This window comes from Maylandia zebra, linkage group LG17, assembly GCF_041146795.1.
Source record: "Maylandia zebra isolate NMK-2024a linkage group LG17, Mzebra_GT3a, whole genome shotgun sequence".
Lineage (NCBI taxonomy): Eukaryota > Metazoa > Chordata > Actinopteri > Cichliformes > Cichlidae > Maylandia > Maylandia zebra.
In genome coordinates, this window is record NC_135183.1 from 30,188,599 (window position 1) to 30,207,071 (window position 18,473).

General features: G+C 40.6%; 1 protein-coding gene across 15 annotated transcripts in view; it reads left to right on the plus strand.

Moving 5' to 3' along the window:
* The first annotated feature begins 1,214 nt into the window (after positions 1-1,214).
* Positions 1,215-18,473, plus strand: part of LOC101463811 (ELKS/Rab6-interacting/CAST family member 1) — a 157,767-nt gene continuing 140,508 nt past the window's right edge. For 14 of the 15 annotated variants that reach the window (XR_013093956.1, XR_013093957.1, XR_013093958.1 and 11 more), the window contains exons 1-4: positions 1,215-1,483; positions 10,747-11,581; positions 13,855-13,932; positions 14,138-14,293. Coding sequence is in view for 10 of the 15 variants with exons in the window: in XM_004548203.3 (XP_004548260.3) it covers positions 11,072-11,581; positions 13,855-13,932; positions 14,138-14,293 (744 nt within the window). In the remaining 5 variants the exon portion in view is untranslated. The remainder of the gene's footprint in view (positions 1,484-10,746; positions 11,582-13,854; positions 13,933-14,137; positions 14,294-18,473) is intronic. The other variant, XM_076876186.1, reaches the window with a different exon arrangement.

The window sequence follows — 18,473 nt, forward strand, 5'->3', positions numbered from 1 at the left end:
TGATATGTCAAATGTGTCCTACAGGCAGGCCAGCTCAGCACCCAAACTCTTCTAGCGTGAACTATTCAACCATCTATCACAAAATAGATGCAGTATGTGGTTTAGGTTTCATCACTGATGGTGTCTTTCCAAAAGTGCAAGCTGACAGTTCACCCTCCTACCATCATCCTTTTAAATGAGCTTTGGCCCGGGGAGATCCACACCACCGCTGGCTGAAAAGTGTCCCAGTCCATGATAGTAGGTCGTTTACAGGTTGCTGTAGACACTCACTGTTGCACTTCTCTCGTTACCTCCTCTGTATTTGTTGATTACAATTTGAACCAAAAAATTTAAGTTTGGATTCATCATCCCGTAATTTTCAGTCCATTTCTTGTGTATTTTGGCATACCTCATCCTTTTCTCCTTGTTTTTCCCTTTTTTAATATTTCTTAAGGAGAAATCTGCTGTAGAATTTTTATTAGGCCTGAAACTTCTTTTGTCTGCCACACAGTTTGCTTGATTTTTTTAAGGATCTCAAATTTTTGGGTAATAGCTTTTTGGGACTAGCCTTGTTGGCACAAAAATAAATAAATAAATTTTATGCAAGCTAAACAAGTGGTAGACATACCACTGGTTCGTCCCTTGAGTTAGGTGGCTTTTTTATGTTTTTATGCTTACCACTGACCTTATTAGGTCTAAAAAAGAAAGGAAAAGAAAACAAAATTCCTGTGACTATGATTAGGTAAAGGGATTGGACTAAAAATGAGTGAAAATGGAGCCAATGTCCAAAGAAAAACTTTGACCTTCAGAAGCCTGGAGTACTATTGCTCAAGGCCACTCTTTAAGAAATAATAAAAACAATAAGTCTGGCTCCTTGGAAACAGAATATATAGAAATGAGGGGTGGCTCAAGACTTTTGCACAGCAGTGTATGGATGACAGAACTAAAGGAAACCACAATAGGTTCATAGGATCAAACCCAATTTCTATTTGTCGGCAAATTCGGGAAATATAGTATTCTCAGGTATATTTAAATGAAAAAGCAGCGATTTAAAAAAAAAAAAGTGACACATCACCACGTGATAAATGGATAATAATCATGAGGTGTTTTGTCATTGCGACTTTTAATGAGGATGGTTTGACGTGCACGAGGGAGAGGGAGGGAGAGCGGGATGGAGAGGTGGAAAGGGGAGGGGGCGGGGTACGTGTCGGAGGCGCGCGCTCCACCGTCGTGACGTCACGGGAGCGCCCGAGCAGAGCGGTGGGGAAGCCACCAGTGGTAGAGCTGGCAAAGACGGAAAAGAGGGAAAGATAGAGGAGATAGACAAGAGACGGAGAGGAAACGGGAACACAGCCCGAGACAGAGCGTTTCACCGTCCGCCACCACACGCCACTTTAACCCCTGACAGCAGCAGAATAACTGAAGAGTGTATGTGACTGGCCTTTTTTTCCCCCTTCTCTTTTCTTATTTCACAACCGAGGGCAGGGACGTTAACACAGCCGCAGTGAGTACTGGAAGTTCCTTGCCACTCTTGAGTGTGTGCGTATGTACACACATGCATGCTTTATAACACAGGCCTTTGTGTATCTCTGTGTTTATTTGTTGTGTGTGTGTGTGTGTGTGTGTTGTAGTCATATTGGCCACTTATTGGGTCAACCCCACATGTGTGGTGTCTCTCTGCGTGTGTGTGTTTGTTTGGATTTGAGAAATAACAGGAACACGGGCACTAACATAATTAAATAATTAATATTTGATGGTCTCCTTTAAGCGAAGCAGCAGCAGAGGCGGCAGCAGTTTTGGGTCAGCTGTGATGGGGCTCTCCGTGCGTGCTTGACTGTCATTGTGGTACAACGACAGTGTGAGCTCCCCCCCCCCCCCCCCCCCGCTTTTTTATTGTTCAGTAAAGCAGTTGTAGCTGTGCAGCCTGTAGACTTACAACACTACGTCTTGTATTGTACCTCCAAATGCGATTATCAGTCTGCTCGGCGTGTTGCAGGCGGCAGATGAAGCTGACAGCCCTTCTCAAATCCACGCTATGTGGCTATAATATTTCTGTAACATCACAGCGCCCATTTACTGACATTACTGTCTCGGGTTTATCTCATGTGGTATCGCTGATACGCCCTGGGGCACTTGAAGTGTAGGAAGTCGATCGCTTGAGTTAGTGTTTTGTCTCTTCCCCATAATAATCCCGTGGAGACTTTTTTTTTAGTTGTGTTGCAATATTTCCAACAGGATGCTTCAGCTCTTTGTCAGCTGACAGATTGCACGCGCTGATTTTGCAAAACCAGTGACAACAGCGTCTTTGCAAACTTTAGCAAAAACATAGATTTGATATGATCGTGTTGATAAAGACAGGACGGTGGGTGGTGGTGGGGAGTGGGGGACGCTCACAGCTCCATTTCTTTGCACCGCCCCTCCTCCGGGAACATCCACTCAGGGAACTGAGCTGCTTCCTTCCATTGAGTTTATTGTAAACACTGGACATTTTTAAAAGCCCAGGCTCCACACACCTTAGTCTGACGAGGCCTTGATGTCATTCTAGCACTCCCTTCTTAGAGTTAGGTTTAGTAGCAATACTAATATGTTTTCTTTTAGCTTAGCATGGCCTGGCTGCAAACTTTTGACACCGACTGAACAATTTCCACACCCCTTAACAGTGTCTCGGTCTCCCTACATCAAAGGTTAAAAAAAAGGGTTTGTCTTGAGGGCCTGAGGCTTTGCAGCAACACCAGCATGTGACACAGAAAGCAGCTCTTCTTATCACAGACTTTGCTTTTACCTTAAGACCGTATAATCTTTGGTGGTTTGTTTGTTTTTTTAATCACTCTGGCAGGGTGAGGCTGTTCCTAGATGGGAAGATGGGTCACCCGCTCCTCTCGCTTTTACTCTTGTTTAGCCTGGCAAGCTGATGATCACATTCTTCTTTAAAGGAGAGCCTGGGGGAGTTGCACGCTCACTTTCTCTTCCATTACACACTCCCAAATTAGTTTTGTTCTTCCCTGGCTTGCGTTAATTGTCTCAACGGTACATTTTCCATATTTGTTATGTAGGCAGAAGCCAAGATTAGATAAGTGCGGTGTGTTGCTGCGTCCGTATGACATCAGTGTATATTTTTTGTGCATGATGTGGATGTGTGTGCTTGTGTACGAGTTATAGTGCATGTATGCATGTATGTTTGCCCAGCCCGCATCTTAGATTAATTTCCTGTGGTACACAATAGCCTGGAGCTGATTGTATCTGTCCCTTATCAGTTTTGGGCTTTCCAGTGACTAAGCCATATTATATGTGTTACAAATAGGACCAGTGGCACGGACCAAAGTTGCAAATTTTATATCTGTATCATGCCAAGATATCTACTGCCTAACACTGAATTCACTGTTTACATAAAGGCCTCTTTCAAGGCATTTCAGAAAATAATCTATAGCTGATCCTAAATAGACTGTCTGAAGTGATAAAGGTGGGCTTTTTTTTTTTTACTAAAATCACACAGAAAAGTGTTACAGGTGTTAAAAATATGTTTAAATGCATTAATCAGTATGGATGATGGTTTCTTTTTGTGGCATCAAGTCAGATATCCCTAATAATGCATTGCTTAAATACAAACAGCATCATGGGATTAGCTATGAAGTGCACAGTTGTCATAAATGAACCCCAGTAATCTTAAATACATTGTGATGTAGTGAGCAACAATACTGGGAGTGACCTTTGGCCTAAATCTATCAAGCTGCTCAAATAGAAAATGGACTTGTGTGAAAGATAAAAGCTATTATCCTTCACCTGGGTTAGGGTTAGGGTTAACCCTTACCTGCAAACCATTTAAAAAAAGCTTTTAGTCTGACTTGCGTGAGTCCTAGGTGCCTTCTTGGTAAGGTGTTTCAAGTTTGTTCAACTGTGATGCACACCAGAGGGAAGACCCTCTGGTGTGCATAGACTGGCACTGTCATAACCTGGATGGACCCAGATAAGCAGCAGAAAATGTATGTATGGATGGATAAATTAGAGCTATAGTGTCATTACAGCACTTGTAGCTTAAAAATGAGAGTAACCACTAAGCCACAAAGGTTGGATAAATGTTGGATAAATCAAAATGTGAGTCAAAATGTGCGCAAACGTAACTACTCTTGAAAAAGAGCAGTCGGCTTTTCAAAGGAGTAATCCTGTTGCAGGTTTAAAAAAACCCTAGTGAACAGCCGGCATCTCTTTAAATCTTGCGTTCGGAAACGAGTACGTCTCTCCCCTTCAGCGGGGCTGTCGAGATGACTTTCAGTGTGATGTGTAACCCCGGACAGCACCAGTGAGTCCTTTCCAGCCACATCAAATCACAACGAGCCTGACAGGAACAGAGAGTAATGGAGAAATAGTAATATTCAACATGAACATAATGTGTTTTTATGAGCCCCAGTCCTCAGGCGGGAGTCGAACTTTGTCAAAATTGTCTCCCACACTGAAATACCAGCCGGCTAAGTATAGGTTGAGTGGTGTGTGTGTTTTTGTGTCGCACTGTGCGGTGTGACGGACGGATGTGTGGTTGCCACATAAATAGAACATGCTGAACACCTTCAGGAATGCTGATGGTAAAAGAGAGAGGCAGTGAGAGGAAGCGAAAGCATCAGGGAGACAAGGGAGAGTCAGAGAGGGAAAGGAGGCATTATAGGAATGAGTGTGATGAGAGAAAACAAGACATTCAAGTCTAGGTATTCTAACCAAGCACCATCTGCCGCTCATATTAGGTAACAAAATCAAAAAAGCCTTCTTTCTCGACCAGATTTTCTGTTTGAGCCATCTAGGATGTCTGCCTGGTCCTATCACAAACTCTGCATTTGTATCTGCATCATTAGAGCTAATTAAAACTACTATAATCAATAGTCTTTTTTTTATCTTGGCTGAAGATTACATGACTGCTTCTATGTGTTTAAGATAATCAGCTGAGCTGCAGAGCTTTGTATCACATTATAGGTAGTTTTGATTTTACAGCATACATTTTTATCCACTCATAGCACTGTTTTCAGCTGCAGCAGGGAGCTGTTTATTAGCATAAAATCTCTAAAAACCCAGCTCAACACTACTTACCAGTCACTAACTGCTAGACAGCAATGCTAGTAATTATATGGTAAATACCCTGGAGCCTTTAGCATCTAAAAACCCTTCTGTTTCCATCAGAAACTGGTGTAAAACAGCCAGAAATAGTGAGGATTGGATATGTATTTATTAGCTAGGGAAAAGTAAAATTTTGATATGAAGTATAACATTGTTCTGTAGGTCCTACATATCTTGTTGTCTCCTAACAAGTTAACTTTAGTGAAGTGTAGTTATACTGTTATTGTATAGAAAGCTTCTTTTTTTTTTTTTTTACTGAAAATGCCCAAAAGTTATTTATTTGTCTGGGATTAGATTTTGACTTACACATTGATCTGTGGTTATGTTGTAATACAAAAATAACTGGGGTTTTTCCACTCTCAATGTACATAATGGATGTCTACACTCAAAATTTAAGTGCTTGCCGTTCAACCATAAATACTTCTATGATTGTTATAGTTTCAGCATCTAAGGGTGCACGAAATTGTTACCGGATTATCAGGTCAGAGCAAATCTTTGGGGAGCCTTTCCATTTTTGTTAAAGGCCTGAAAATCTCTCAGTGAGCTCCTGACAACCAAGGTCACTGGTTGGCAAGTGGTCACCGGGAGCTGCTTTGGTTGCTATCAAATTGCCATACTCATTCGTAGTATCGTGTATGGAAGACATCTTTTTTGGATGTACAATTTTGGTCCACTGAAGGGGTTGTTTTGTTTCTTTTTTTCTACGTCTAATGAACGTCTAGTGTTGATGTCCGTAGGAACTCTAAGTACGGGTTATTTATAATCCAAATGCGCTCATTGTGGATGTCTTTTCAATGTCAAACCTAGACTCATTTTAGATGTAGTTTTTATGATGCTTCTATAGGCTCTGTTGTCCAATATTTCCAGAAGGTGGAGGACACGTTTTCTTTACAGAAACAGATATCTCAGTGGCGGCGCAGGCTCTTGACGCTAAAACAAAAGTGAGCAGCTGCACGGTGGATTTCGAGCAGAAATGTCCCCAGCTTCTCGTAGGTAGTTTGCATAATGTGCGTATCAACAAAGACCGTCGAGCAGATAGTCCCGTTCATACACACACACTTGCACAAACTTCTTGTACTTTCTGTCGCAACTTCTCTACGTCCTGCTGAAACACTGTTGAACCATGTGTGAAATAAATAAAGAAATGAAATGAATCACAACCACATTTACAACCGCATTAGCTGGGGAATACACAGATTGCTAGGAAGTCGCTAACTGGTGTTTAGACCTGCGTGACTGAAGCCTTAATCCCATTGTACTCAGATTGTCTATAATTCACTTAAAGGGCACTCACATAACAGCTAAATTGTCAAAATAGTTTTTTTTTTTAGACCTGTTATAGACAAAATGATCAGTTTTAATAGTCACAAAAACATTACTGATGATATGTATGGAATAATAATAAGCTTTTCTCACAAAGAAGCTTGCCCATAAGACATCCTGGTAATCCATGTTGATTGGACAGTTGAAAATTTATGACATGGCATGCTCCAAACAATAGATGAAAGGTGCATAGTTACATCAAACTTCTTCTATCAAAAAAAGAAAAAAGAAAAGTGAAACTGGAAGTTCCAAGAGTGGGAGTTCTTAGAGACTGTCTTTTCTTGCACCTTCTGATTCGTTGCTATTATGTTACCAATCCTTGGTAGTTTAGTTGGGTATTTTAGAGGTTCAAGAAAACATTAACAAAGCAAGTGTTGCAACTTGCAGCCATCTTTGATGCCCGTATCTAATGAACAGACAGAATCAGTCACCTTATTTCAGTGATCACTGGTAAAGGTATAGTATAGTCAGATCCAGTAAAAGTTTCTAAAAGGTTTATCAGTTTTTCCCAAAAAAATAATGTTCAGAAAGCTTCCCCCCCCCACGAGCCTTACTTCTATTACACTTGAGCACAGTGCACAACATTAGCGATCAGTGTGTCAAAGTTCCAACTTGAACAGCAGCTCCAGTTGAAATGGCCGTGAACCTCAGTTATATGGATGTGTCAGTAGAACAGCATAATAAGCTAAAATGTTTCCCGTGTTGCGTGTCATTGTTCTAGAATTCTCTGGATTTTCAAAAGACATTGTGGCTTTAGCAGAGCACCACAGAGAGCTACATCAGCACCAATACTGAAAACTGCTCAAACAATATTTCTAATCGAATAAGGCAAAAAAATAAAAATAAATTTACTGTTTAATCGTTCACACTGATTTTCCCAGTGTCTTCAAGTGCAGCAAACTCCAGCTGCTGATGAATACTGAAAGACGGAAAAGCTCTGATCTGATTTAAGCCAGTGAATAGACCTTAGGTGTAGTTTTACTGTTTCCAAGGTCAAGAATGACCTCATTGAACTTTCAGTGTAGCATTGTTTAATAGATGTTTCTTAAGGCTGAGCAATATTGCCCTTTTTACATTTGTGAGAAATGGCGTGAGGAAGGGCAAGCCTCTTGACAGATGGGTCTTTGAGAGTCATATGCTAGTGCTCATTTGATCTCATGATACCAGCTGCATCATAGGTGGGTTTGTGTGAGTTGTTGTTGGTGTTTTTGTTGTGTATTTTTGGACCTCTGGCTCTGGCTATCAAACCAACACAAGCCTCAACCTGTGAGATACACTGGTGGTTTATTCATGTGACCCCCAGACTTGAACATCAGAAAACACAACACAGGCAGTGCTGTGTTTTCCATGAGGTCCTCAAGGAAATAAAAGTAAAGAGAGTCTGTGTGTGTGATAGATTCTGACTGTACGTTGTGTACCCTGCCTCTTGTCCAATATCTTATTGCCACAACCACTCAGTGCCCAATGTAGTTTGTCAGTCATAGCAATTTGAAAATCAGCCTTGTATGTGCCCACAAATTCTTAAATAAAACCTAAAAAAGACTTTGACTCTGTAGATTTTTCTATTAAAGCAAGAATTGGGACGTGAACACTTGGATTATCTACAGGTCATCAGATCTTTAGGGAAGGAGGAAGAAAGCCCCCAATCCACCCTTTCTGTCTCCATCTCCACAGACTCATGTTCAAATCAAGCGTTAGATGTATCTGTGTTTTTAATGACACGATCACTCACTGCGGAAACTTGAAATGTTTCTATTTGGATTTTTTTCTGTATGGATGGATTCAGCTCTCCGTATATATTCATTTTACTCAGTTTTGATCTGTGTGAATGTGCATGTCCATACTGTATGCCAGTGTGTGCATGCGTGGGTGTGTGCCTGTGCTAGAGGGAGGTCTTTGGCCTGTTTCTATCCAGGTGTGTGTTTTTGGCCCGTGGGGGGATAGAGCAGATGGTCCCTGTTTTTGTTTCAGAGTGTATGAGTGTGTGTGGCTGTAACTGACTGGCTGTCAGTAACGTTTCCCTGGCCAAAGATCTGTGCCTAGCAGAGCATCACTGGGGAGTATACGCCTGTTTAAAGCCAGGCTCGGGTGAAGGGAAATTCAGATTGTTTGACTGAGGGGCTGCACAACTCACATACTCAGGGAAACTAATTAAATAATAAAACTAAGGAATGGACTTTTTTTTGTTTACATCTAACTTTTATTGCTAATATTATTCTTTTTATTTTGAATTGATGCCCCAAAGTAAATGCAACAATTTAGATATGACCTTGCAGATAAACATCAGCTTCAAGATAAAACAGCTATATGTAAGTAGAGGGTAAATATTTCTGCATTTTCTGTAAGTATTATTGTTTAATAGTGAAAAGGCAAGGCGCAAGAAAAACAAGTTTCCATTCTTGTGTGCGCTGACTGTATCTGAAGCTGCACTTCTTGTAAGAGATATGGATCGGATGACCAGTGTGGGTGTCCATTGGGTCCACTGACCTGAAGATAACATCACTGGCTTAAAGAGTAGCCAAACAATGAGAAATTCTGAAATTCTATACCGACGAGTATACAGACCAAATTGTTTTAGAGTTTGAAATATACTCTGTATACTAAAGATGGGTGTCAGCACAGGAAAATAACTAAGTCGCTCTAAATAAAAGACTAATAAGATATGGAAACATCCTCCAGACTGAAGCACTGATTTGTTGGATGGTGTGAAAGAGAAAGTTTTCACAGGTCTCTGCAGAGTCCTGTGAAAAATCCACTCCATGATTCAGTAGCTTGTGGAATAACCTTTAGGAACAGTAACTTGAAGTAATCGTTTTCTGCATGACTTCATCATTCTCTGTTGTGGAGGAATTTCGGCCCGTTCTTTACACCAGAAACAGCGTTTCAGTTGCTTTTTGGGCGATTGCAACACCTTAATTCTTTTCTTTTTTTCATCTTCGGATCTCACATTTTTTTCTCTTTTCATCAGCCACAGTGTTGTAGATTCGCAGCTGTTTCTAGGATCGTCACCAACATCGTCAAAAAACATATTCGAGGGCTCTTTTGTAGTGAAACAAACTTATAGAAGCTGTGAACATGCTGTTAAGTTGGGAATTTTAACACAAGAGTCTGCATTTACTCACTTTTACCATTTTCCACCCCTAGACATTGGTGCTCAGTCTGTAACTTAGTCCACTCGATTCATAATTAGTGGGTTTCACATACTACATACAGTTTTGAAACCCTGGAAGCTTATAGCCTTCATGAAAGGAAGTTTGAAATTTCAGAAACCTGAAAGACATTTATCACAAACATGTGAGCCCAGGCTCATAAATCATGTTCAAAATATTTGGGATTACTCCTTTAAATTGATTACACAGGCGAGCGCAGCCGGGATGGCGTGTTTCATTTTTAGCACCACAATAAAAAAATTTAAAAGAACTGTTTGATGTGACTGACTGATCAATTTTAGTAAGTTATTTTTTATCCAACACACACTCGCACGCACAATTACCACTGTAACTGATCTCTTTATTGAGGCTTTAATAGAAATACAGACTGCTGGAAATTTATTCATCATCTTTTTTAACACGATTTTTTTCTTGGCATCTTATTGCATAATTAAATTGAATTAAATGAAACAAACAAGCAAACAAACAAAAAAAATGTAACTGACTGAAATGAACAGAGGCAAAGCAAAGCTTGTTCCAAATATGAAGTCAGCTGATTGAATGTTATCTGATGCTGCACAGCTCTAGGACACAGTGTTTGATATGGTGCACGGTGTGATTAAGAACAAGGCATAACGGGTGGTGGAGAGACAAAGCAGCCTTTGTAGAAAAAGAAATCAGCCTTAATTTTTTTTGCTGTGAGTGTGCATATACTGTAGCTCAGTGTAATACTCTTGCCAGTAAGGTCGTCCTTTAACCTGCTGTTAATTTATGCTGACATCTGTGGCAGCTTTACGCCTGGCTGCTAAGTGTGCCTTAAGTGTCTTTGTGGACACAGTTTTGTGGCCACTGCTGCAGTGCAAATGCTGCAGCAATGACTGTCTGAAATAGTCAAGCTTCCATCTAGAAACTCAAGAGGCATTTTCAGTCACATTTTGTCTTGTTAGCAGATTAACATAAAAAAAAGTCATTCAAAATAAAAACAAGTAACGAAACCTTTGCTATGACCGGCAAATGTTGTGCAATTTATTTCACATCAGATTGCTTTTGTATTTGCTAGCTACACTCAGAGATGTGATTACCCAGCTACTGTGCTGAACCAAACCACAGCCTAGTAAAAATCGTATTCCTTTGTGCCTTAAGTGCAGCTTGTCTTTGTCCAGTAATCAAGTCTCTTCATCTCTTTTCTTTTTAGGTGATCCCATCATCCAAGCCCTTGTTGACTGCCTCGCTTGCTTTATCCAGAGGGATGCCCTATTGATTCCTACTTTCTAACAAAGCCCATGGATTACAGCAAGGGTGTTGAAAAGGCCTTGATCACAGCTGCATCACCACTATGACATATTTCAAGTCAAAAAGAGCCCAAGTTGAAGACTGACTGATTTTCTTTTTGTGGGGGACATCCATCTAACTTTTTTTTTTTTTTTTTTTTTAATTTTGAGCATGTTTTTCTTTGATTAAGTTGATTTACTTGTTCGATCACACACATCTCTGTAGTGCACGCCACTCTTCCTGTCACCATGTACGGCAGTTCCCGTTCCGTCTCAAAGCTGGATGTTGTTGGATCCAATGGGAACGGGTCAGCATCTGGGAGTCCCGGTCGCTCCCCACGCCTGTCTCGCTCCCCACGTTTAGGACACCGGCGAAACAGCAGCAGCAGCTCCACTGGAGGACTTACAGGCACTGGTAAAACCTTATCCATGGAGAATATTCAGTCTATTAATGCTGCCTATGCAACTGGTGCCATGTACTTCACTGACACAGCTGAAGACCCGGTCGGCGTTGGGAGTCTGAGCAGTGGGTTGAATCCCTCGCTGCCCAAAAGCACCATGACCCTGGGGAGGGCTGGGGCCAGGGTCCCCTATGGGGTTAGAGCGGCTGTAATGGGGAGTAGTCCTAATATAAACTCTGGAGGAGGAGGAGGAGGAGGTGGAAGTGGAGCGCTTGTACCCAGTGATGCAATAGCGTTTGGTGGGGAAATGCAAAACCAGTCTCCACAGGCGGCTACTGTGCCTCACTCTATGAGACAGGTAAAGTGCTGAATTTTCTTATTTTCAGGACAGAATTTTGTATATAGCATATATGACATACCTAAAGTGTGGTAGAAGGGAAAACATTTTCAAAAGGTGCTGTATTATGTAAATACCCAATGGTGATTTTTCTAGTTCAGCTTTTTGGTTTTGAGATGTCAAAATTCACTTTTCTCTCAATTTAAGCAAAATACAGAAATCTGAAACAAGCATTAAAAAAGAGAGAAGTGTCGGTGATAAATCTCAAACTCATTTTACATCATGAGCCACATGGGACCACTTTGGTCTTAACTGACCGGTTAGACTCCTTTTTCTGTCAGAGTAAAGAAGTATAGAAAAATTTTAATATCAAAAAGAAATTTCAGCAATAAATGTCAGTTTTTCTGCATAGAAAAGAAACGCTGCTTTGAGCTTAAATTGTAAAATTATAGAAAAAGTTGTGCTAACTCACTGTGCTGACTGTCCTGCAATTATAAAATGGATAATTTTTGTTAATTGATAGAATGCCCTCTTTTTTTTTTGCGATCCTACTGCAGTAATCATGGATTTCATTAGTAAATAGTGAATAAACAGGACCCTCCTGTCATTTAATTGTTTATCTGTTACTTATTTACTTTGGTGTAGTATGAAGTGCCATGAGGAAGGTCCGTATCAGTAAGAAAAGCTGTAAAACTAATGAAAATACAGTTAAAAAGTCTAAAATTTATGCGCTTCTTCAAAAGCATTTTCCAAAGCAATCCAGTTGGGCACTTTGGAGTTTTAGGCTGATCAATTATGGCCCTGTGCCTCATGTTTAACACCCGTGGTCTAGATGCAGCATGTGGGATTTTTGAGTTGAATGGTTAATTTTTCCTCTTAAGTCCGCCCTACACCAAATGAAACAACAAAAGTGTGGGCATTCACACAGTGTGTTTAAATAGACTAAGGTCTGCCGTCCTACTCCCTCTGCACTATTAGTCATAACCTGCTAGCTCATCTCTGAAGAGTTAGCTCGCCTCCTCCACTTGTTTCTTATTTCTTTAAAAAAGCAGCAAAAATAAAATTTATCTCTTCAGCTGTAATTACTGTTACAGGGTTTTCTATTCTGCATTTCACACGCATGTTTTCCTTAACCTGGTCTACTTTTGCACTTGCAAAACTGGCTCTGCGCACAGCCTAGAAACCTCAAATAAGTTTTTCAAAGCCAAAGCAGAGTCTGTTTGTTAAAAATGAATCTGAGTTCTGTTTAATTCTTAATAGAGTCGTTCTGGTGGTATCATGAATGAAACATTGATATTTTAAACATTTTCTCATTCCTGGTGAAATGTTTTATGTAGTATATGAAGGGAATTTAAGCAGTTATTCATGACCTGCTAAAATACACTCAGTGGCCTCTGTATTAGGTACACCTCGCCAGCACTAGGTATTTCCTTCATAATTGCCTTAACTCTTCATGGCATAGATTCAACGAAGTGCTAAAACTATTCTTCAGAAATTTTGGTCTATACTGATGTGATGGCATCACACAGTTGCTGCAGATCGATCAGGTGTACATCCACGATGCACCTGTTCTACCAGACTGTGCTATATTGAATTGAAATCTGGTGACTGTGGAAGCCATCTGAGTGCAGTGAACTAATTGTCATGTTCAAGAATCTGTTTGAAGTGATTTTAGCTTTGTAACATGGTGTGATATCCTGCTGGAAACAGTGTCCTCATCAGGAGATGGGTACACTTTGGTCATAAAGGGATGGATATCGTCAGCAACAGTGCTCAAATCGGCTGTGCACATTGTGAACTATGGGGCCCAACCCCTGGCAAGGAAATATGTTCCATACTATTACACCATCACCATCATCCTGAACCATTGATACAAAGCATGCCCACATACCTAAATGCAAAGTCGCTGCCATATGATTGGCTGATTAGATATACAAGCAGTTAAACACATGCACCTAATGAAGGGGCTGATGGGTGTATATCTCGAATACCCTGTTCTGATCTTCTAGCGATTAATTATTTGCCTTGTTAGACTTTAAAGGCAGTAACTCTCCCAAATGGCTGCGCATGTTTGTTTTTTCAGATTTGTGTGGAATTTCAGCGTCAGCTGTTGCTTTTGCACAGAGTGCTTCATGTTCAGTGTTGTCGTCCAAGATCACTTCACAAACTGCGAGCAGTGGCAGCTTCAAACAGAAAAAATGAAAATGATACGGATGAGCAGAAACTTTTAACATTAATGGTGAAAAACATAGTGGACTAATATTGTTTGTGTGTGTGTGTGTGTGTGTTCTCAGGTGAGAGAAGGTGCAATGTCAGACCTTCAGACTCAGTTGAGAGAAGTGCTGAGGGAGAACGAACTGCTGCGCAGAGACGTAAGAACACTTGTACTCGTACACCCACGGCTATGAAGATAAATTCATTTATAATGCAACATATGATATCTTCTGTTTGTTTCATTGTGACCTCCTGTGGGAATTGCTGTTGTAAGATTATAGCTATAAGGAGAATTTACTTATGCAAACAAATAAACACATTTATTAACATGAAGTCACTGTGCTTGATTTTGTATTCCAACAGCTAGAGGCCAAAGAGTCCAAGTTGAGTTCTTCTATGAACTCCATTAAGACGTTCTGGAGTCCAGAGCTGAAGAAAGAGAGAGCGCTGAGGAAGGATGAGGCCACAAAGATGGCTGTCTGGAAGGAACAGTACAGAGTCGTACAGGAAGAGACACAGGTAGGGAAATGATGTGTGCGTCTGTGTGTGCTTGTTTATGTCTCTGTGTGTTTCTGTGTTGCAAAATCTAATACAGTGATTCATTGTTTATATCCCTGGACTGTCTTAGCTCACTGCTCAGCTGAAGAACAAATTAAGACATGGACAGAGCAGTATGTCAACTTTAATATCCTGTTTAGACTTCAGTTATTTCCCCCATCATTTCAGCTCATCCTGGATTTGTAGAAAGTCTTTATAGCTGTTGCTTTAGACAGCTTTTAGCCTCAACTAGCTCTGGCATAGCTCTTCCTCTCAATTTAGCCCCATTTTTTAAATGCAAAAATGCTAAAGAAATGATATCCTGATAATTTTTCTGGACTGTTCTGGTGGATTTGTCTTGCTGCTGCAAGGCATCAGCAAAGATGAGTAAACAGATGAAATAGGCTGCTTGGTTGGGGACTCCCAGCTGTCTGTTGTTGCTGAAGCCATCTGGATAAGAAAGCGATGCAGCAGGCTGAAATATTACACAAGTGATGACACGCAGACATGTGCACTTGCAGTCACTCACACTAAGTAACACAGCATGGAAGATGCTAGCATCAAAGGGCCAGCAGTTTAGAGGTACTTCACAACGTGACTAACTGAGAAGATACGAAGACGCAGTTTCCCCTGTTGCCTTCTCCCTTTCTCGCTCTCTCACTTTCTTAAGCTTTGGAAGCGTTTGTTGCACTTAAGGGAACACAATGTGTTGTTGTCAACTCACTTAATATTTTTACTTTACCTATCTCTGTCGGCTTTACTCCACAGGAAGAGGAGGTGAACTCAAAGGGAAAGGAGAAACTAGCACAAGCATAAATGACAACGCTAAGCAATGACTCTAAACTGAACTGAAAACAGAGTAGTGAAAATAAATAGGACAAATAATGCAAAATTGATTTTTTTTTCTTTTGTTGTTTATTTATCTTGATACTCTTGTCCAATTCAGTGCATTTATAGACTTGCATGTCCAAGCCCAGTGTAAAAAAAAGAAAAATATGTAAATAAAAAATAAAAACAGAATGGAATGATTTTCAAATCTTATAACAGAAGCTGTCAGCTGATTTTAATTCGATGGGAGCAACATGTGTCAAAGATATGAGAGATGGAACAAAAAAAAATATGGCAAAAGAAGCAGCGGTAAGAACATTTTGAAACTAATTATGTTAAATGGCAATAGATAGAATGCAATTATCTGGAATAAAGTCCATCTGTAATTTCAGAATAATGTTCCTCATCTTAGAATTGCCACGACTATGAATAATTGAAAATCTAGAGAAATCTCTGTGCGCAGGGACGGAGGACAATACTTAATTTTGTATGCCTGTGGCATTCAGGCCCTCAGATAGCACTGGATGAAATAACAGCCATGATTCTGATGGGGAGACCACTGCACAGGGTCAGGAAGACTTTTAGAAATCACCGTAAGTGAACATAGTTCACCGTGCCATCTACAAATATAGGTCATGCAAACAAAGTAGCAGCCAAGTGTGGATGTGACGGAAACACTGCTCTCTGGGTCAAAGCTCATTTAAAATGGACTGAGGCAAAGTAGTCAGACAAATCAAAATGTGAAATACATTTAGGAAAAAATGGACATTGCATCCTATGAGGTAAAAAGGAGCGACACCATCTGGCTTCTTATACGATACAATTTTATTTATATATCACGTTTAAAGCCAGGGGGTACACCAAAGTGCTTCACAGTAAAAATAACAGTAAATGATTACACTAAACAGTAAGTCATTAAAACAAGGTAAAATAGAGAAAGTAGAGAACACAAACAAACAGCATTAGTAAGTAGAGATAGGGAGAGATCATGATTATCCAGAGAAATGAGTAGCGATACAGCAATTAATGAGCGGTGAGAATTAGTTGGAAAAGCCAAGTTTTCAAGCTTTTCAAGGATTGAATGGAGTCAGAGGCACAAATGGTAGCAGGAAGACTATTCCAGAGGTTTGGTGCTATAGAGGCAAAAGCACGATCACTCCTAGTCTTCAGGCAGTGCCTGGGCTGGGCCAGAAGTAACTGACCGGAAGATCGTAAAGAACGGCTGGGAGTATAGAGACTGAGGAGGTCGGTGAGATAGTCAGAGGCAAGGTTGTTTAGGCATTTGAAAGTAAGCAACAGAACTTTAAAATCAATACGAAATGTAATAGGCAGCCAATGTAAGTCAGAGAGCACTGGAGTAATAGAGACAAACTTTCTAGTTCCGGTTAGGAGACGAGCTGCAGTATTCTGAACGAGCTGTAATCTTTGGAGGTGAGCAAGTTGGAGTCCAGAGTAGAGCGAGTTACAATAATCGAATCTGGAATTCACAAAGGCCTGTATCACTTTTTCAAGATCAGATATTAAGTGTTTGACCTTTGAAATTTGGCGCAATTGGAAGAAGCCAGATTTAACCACTGAGGAAACCTGTTTATCCAGCTTAAATGAACTATCCAGACAAACACTTAGATTACTTACAGTATCTGTAAGAAAGCCAGCAAAGGGACCAAATCGGGCAGCTAGCTGGTCTCGTGGAGTGTGACTATCAAACACCATAATCTCAGTTTTCTTCTCATTTAAAATGAGAGAAAGGGCTGACAGCCGCTCTGTAACCTCTTTCAAGCAGTCAGACAAACAATTCAATGAAGCTGGCAGGTCATTAGACAATTGGAAATAGATTTGAATGTTGTCAGCGTTATAGCACTCGTTTCTCTAATGGTATGGGGGACTATGGGTGCTGAAGAGAATATACACATTTTAGAGCAACATGTGCCATCCAGATGATGTCTTTTAACTGAAATCCTTGCAAATTTCAGTAAGACAACGCTAAACTGCGTACTGTATCCAATACAACGATATGGCTTTGTAGTAGAAGAGTCCGAGTGCTGAACTGGCCTGCCTTCATCCCAGACCTTTCACCAGCTGAAAACATTTGGCCTATCATGAAACGAAACACAGGTTAAAGAAGACGAAGGACTGTTGAGCAGCTAGACTCAAGAATAGGGCAACATTCCCAAATGTCCAGCAACTCTGTCCAGCACCTGGTCTCCTCAGTTTTCAGATGTTTGCAGACTGTTACGAACTTTTTGAGATGTGCTGCTTCAATAATGTTGCTTCAAGATGATCTTATTTGTTCCTTATAATGGTACATTTTCCAGGTTATATATGTTTTTGTGTTCAATTATTAACAGATTAAGGGGTTATGAGATTTATAAATTGTTGCATTCTGTTGTTTGTTTACATTTTATGTAGAATCCAATTTTTTGGAATTGGGGTTGTATTTGTTGGAAGAAGGTGATGGTATGTCTAGGTGGAGTTAAACGGTGTCTTATGATGTTTTTAAGTGTAAATGAGTCATTCCAGGATTTGGTGGTGGCAGCAGACACCTAAAGCTTCTAAAGATCGTTGCAGCCGTACTTAATGTGAAGACAAGGCTTTATGCTTGATTGGCGAGCTAACAGATGATGTCACATTTCTGTCAGAGTGGTGTCACCAGTTCCTATAACATTTTACACATTAACCTGAACTGATCGTGTCATCCACTTTTGCTGATACAACCATGTCACTGGCCCATGTACTAGTTTGTCACATTGGCAATTTAACACCTGCTCTGATCTCTGCATGCGTGTGTGTTTGTGTGTGTGTGTGTGTGACAGGCTTTGATGTTTAAATGCGGAAAAAAAGTGGGAAAGGATTTCAGGTTGTGAAATTACATCACCAAATATTAAATCAGTGTAAGAGAAATTGCAGCCAGTTTCACAGGTGTTGGAACATGCGCGGTGTCTGCGTGGCTCCTGATATGCTGAGTTCAGATGTGTGTTTTGCGTGTCCGCATTAATTCAAAGTGGTTCAGTGTGTGAGAATAGATCAAACAAAGGAGCACATGATAAGTTGATTAATCTATCATGTACCTGGCCAGCTGCCAGCCATACACTAATCCTCAGCTGCCTTCAAACACACACACATGCACACACTGCTTTGTGCGTGTGCATGTGTGTGACTGTGCTGTGCCATAACAGTGAGTGAATGCACATGCCAAGGCATGATCTCTCTTATTGGAAAATATGTTCTGTACGCTCACCCCCCCTCTCCTTTCACTTTCATTCCCATTCTTTCCTCCAGATAAATCACACCCATTTAACACAATCCGTTTCACTGCCTGCTCTCGCCGTCCTGC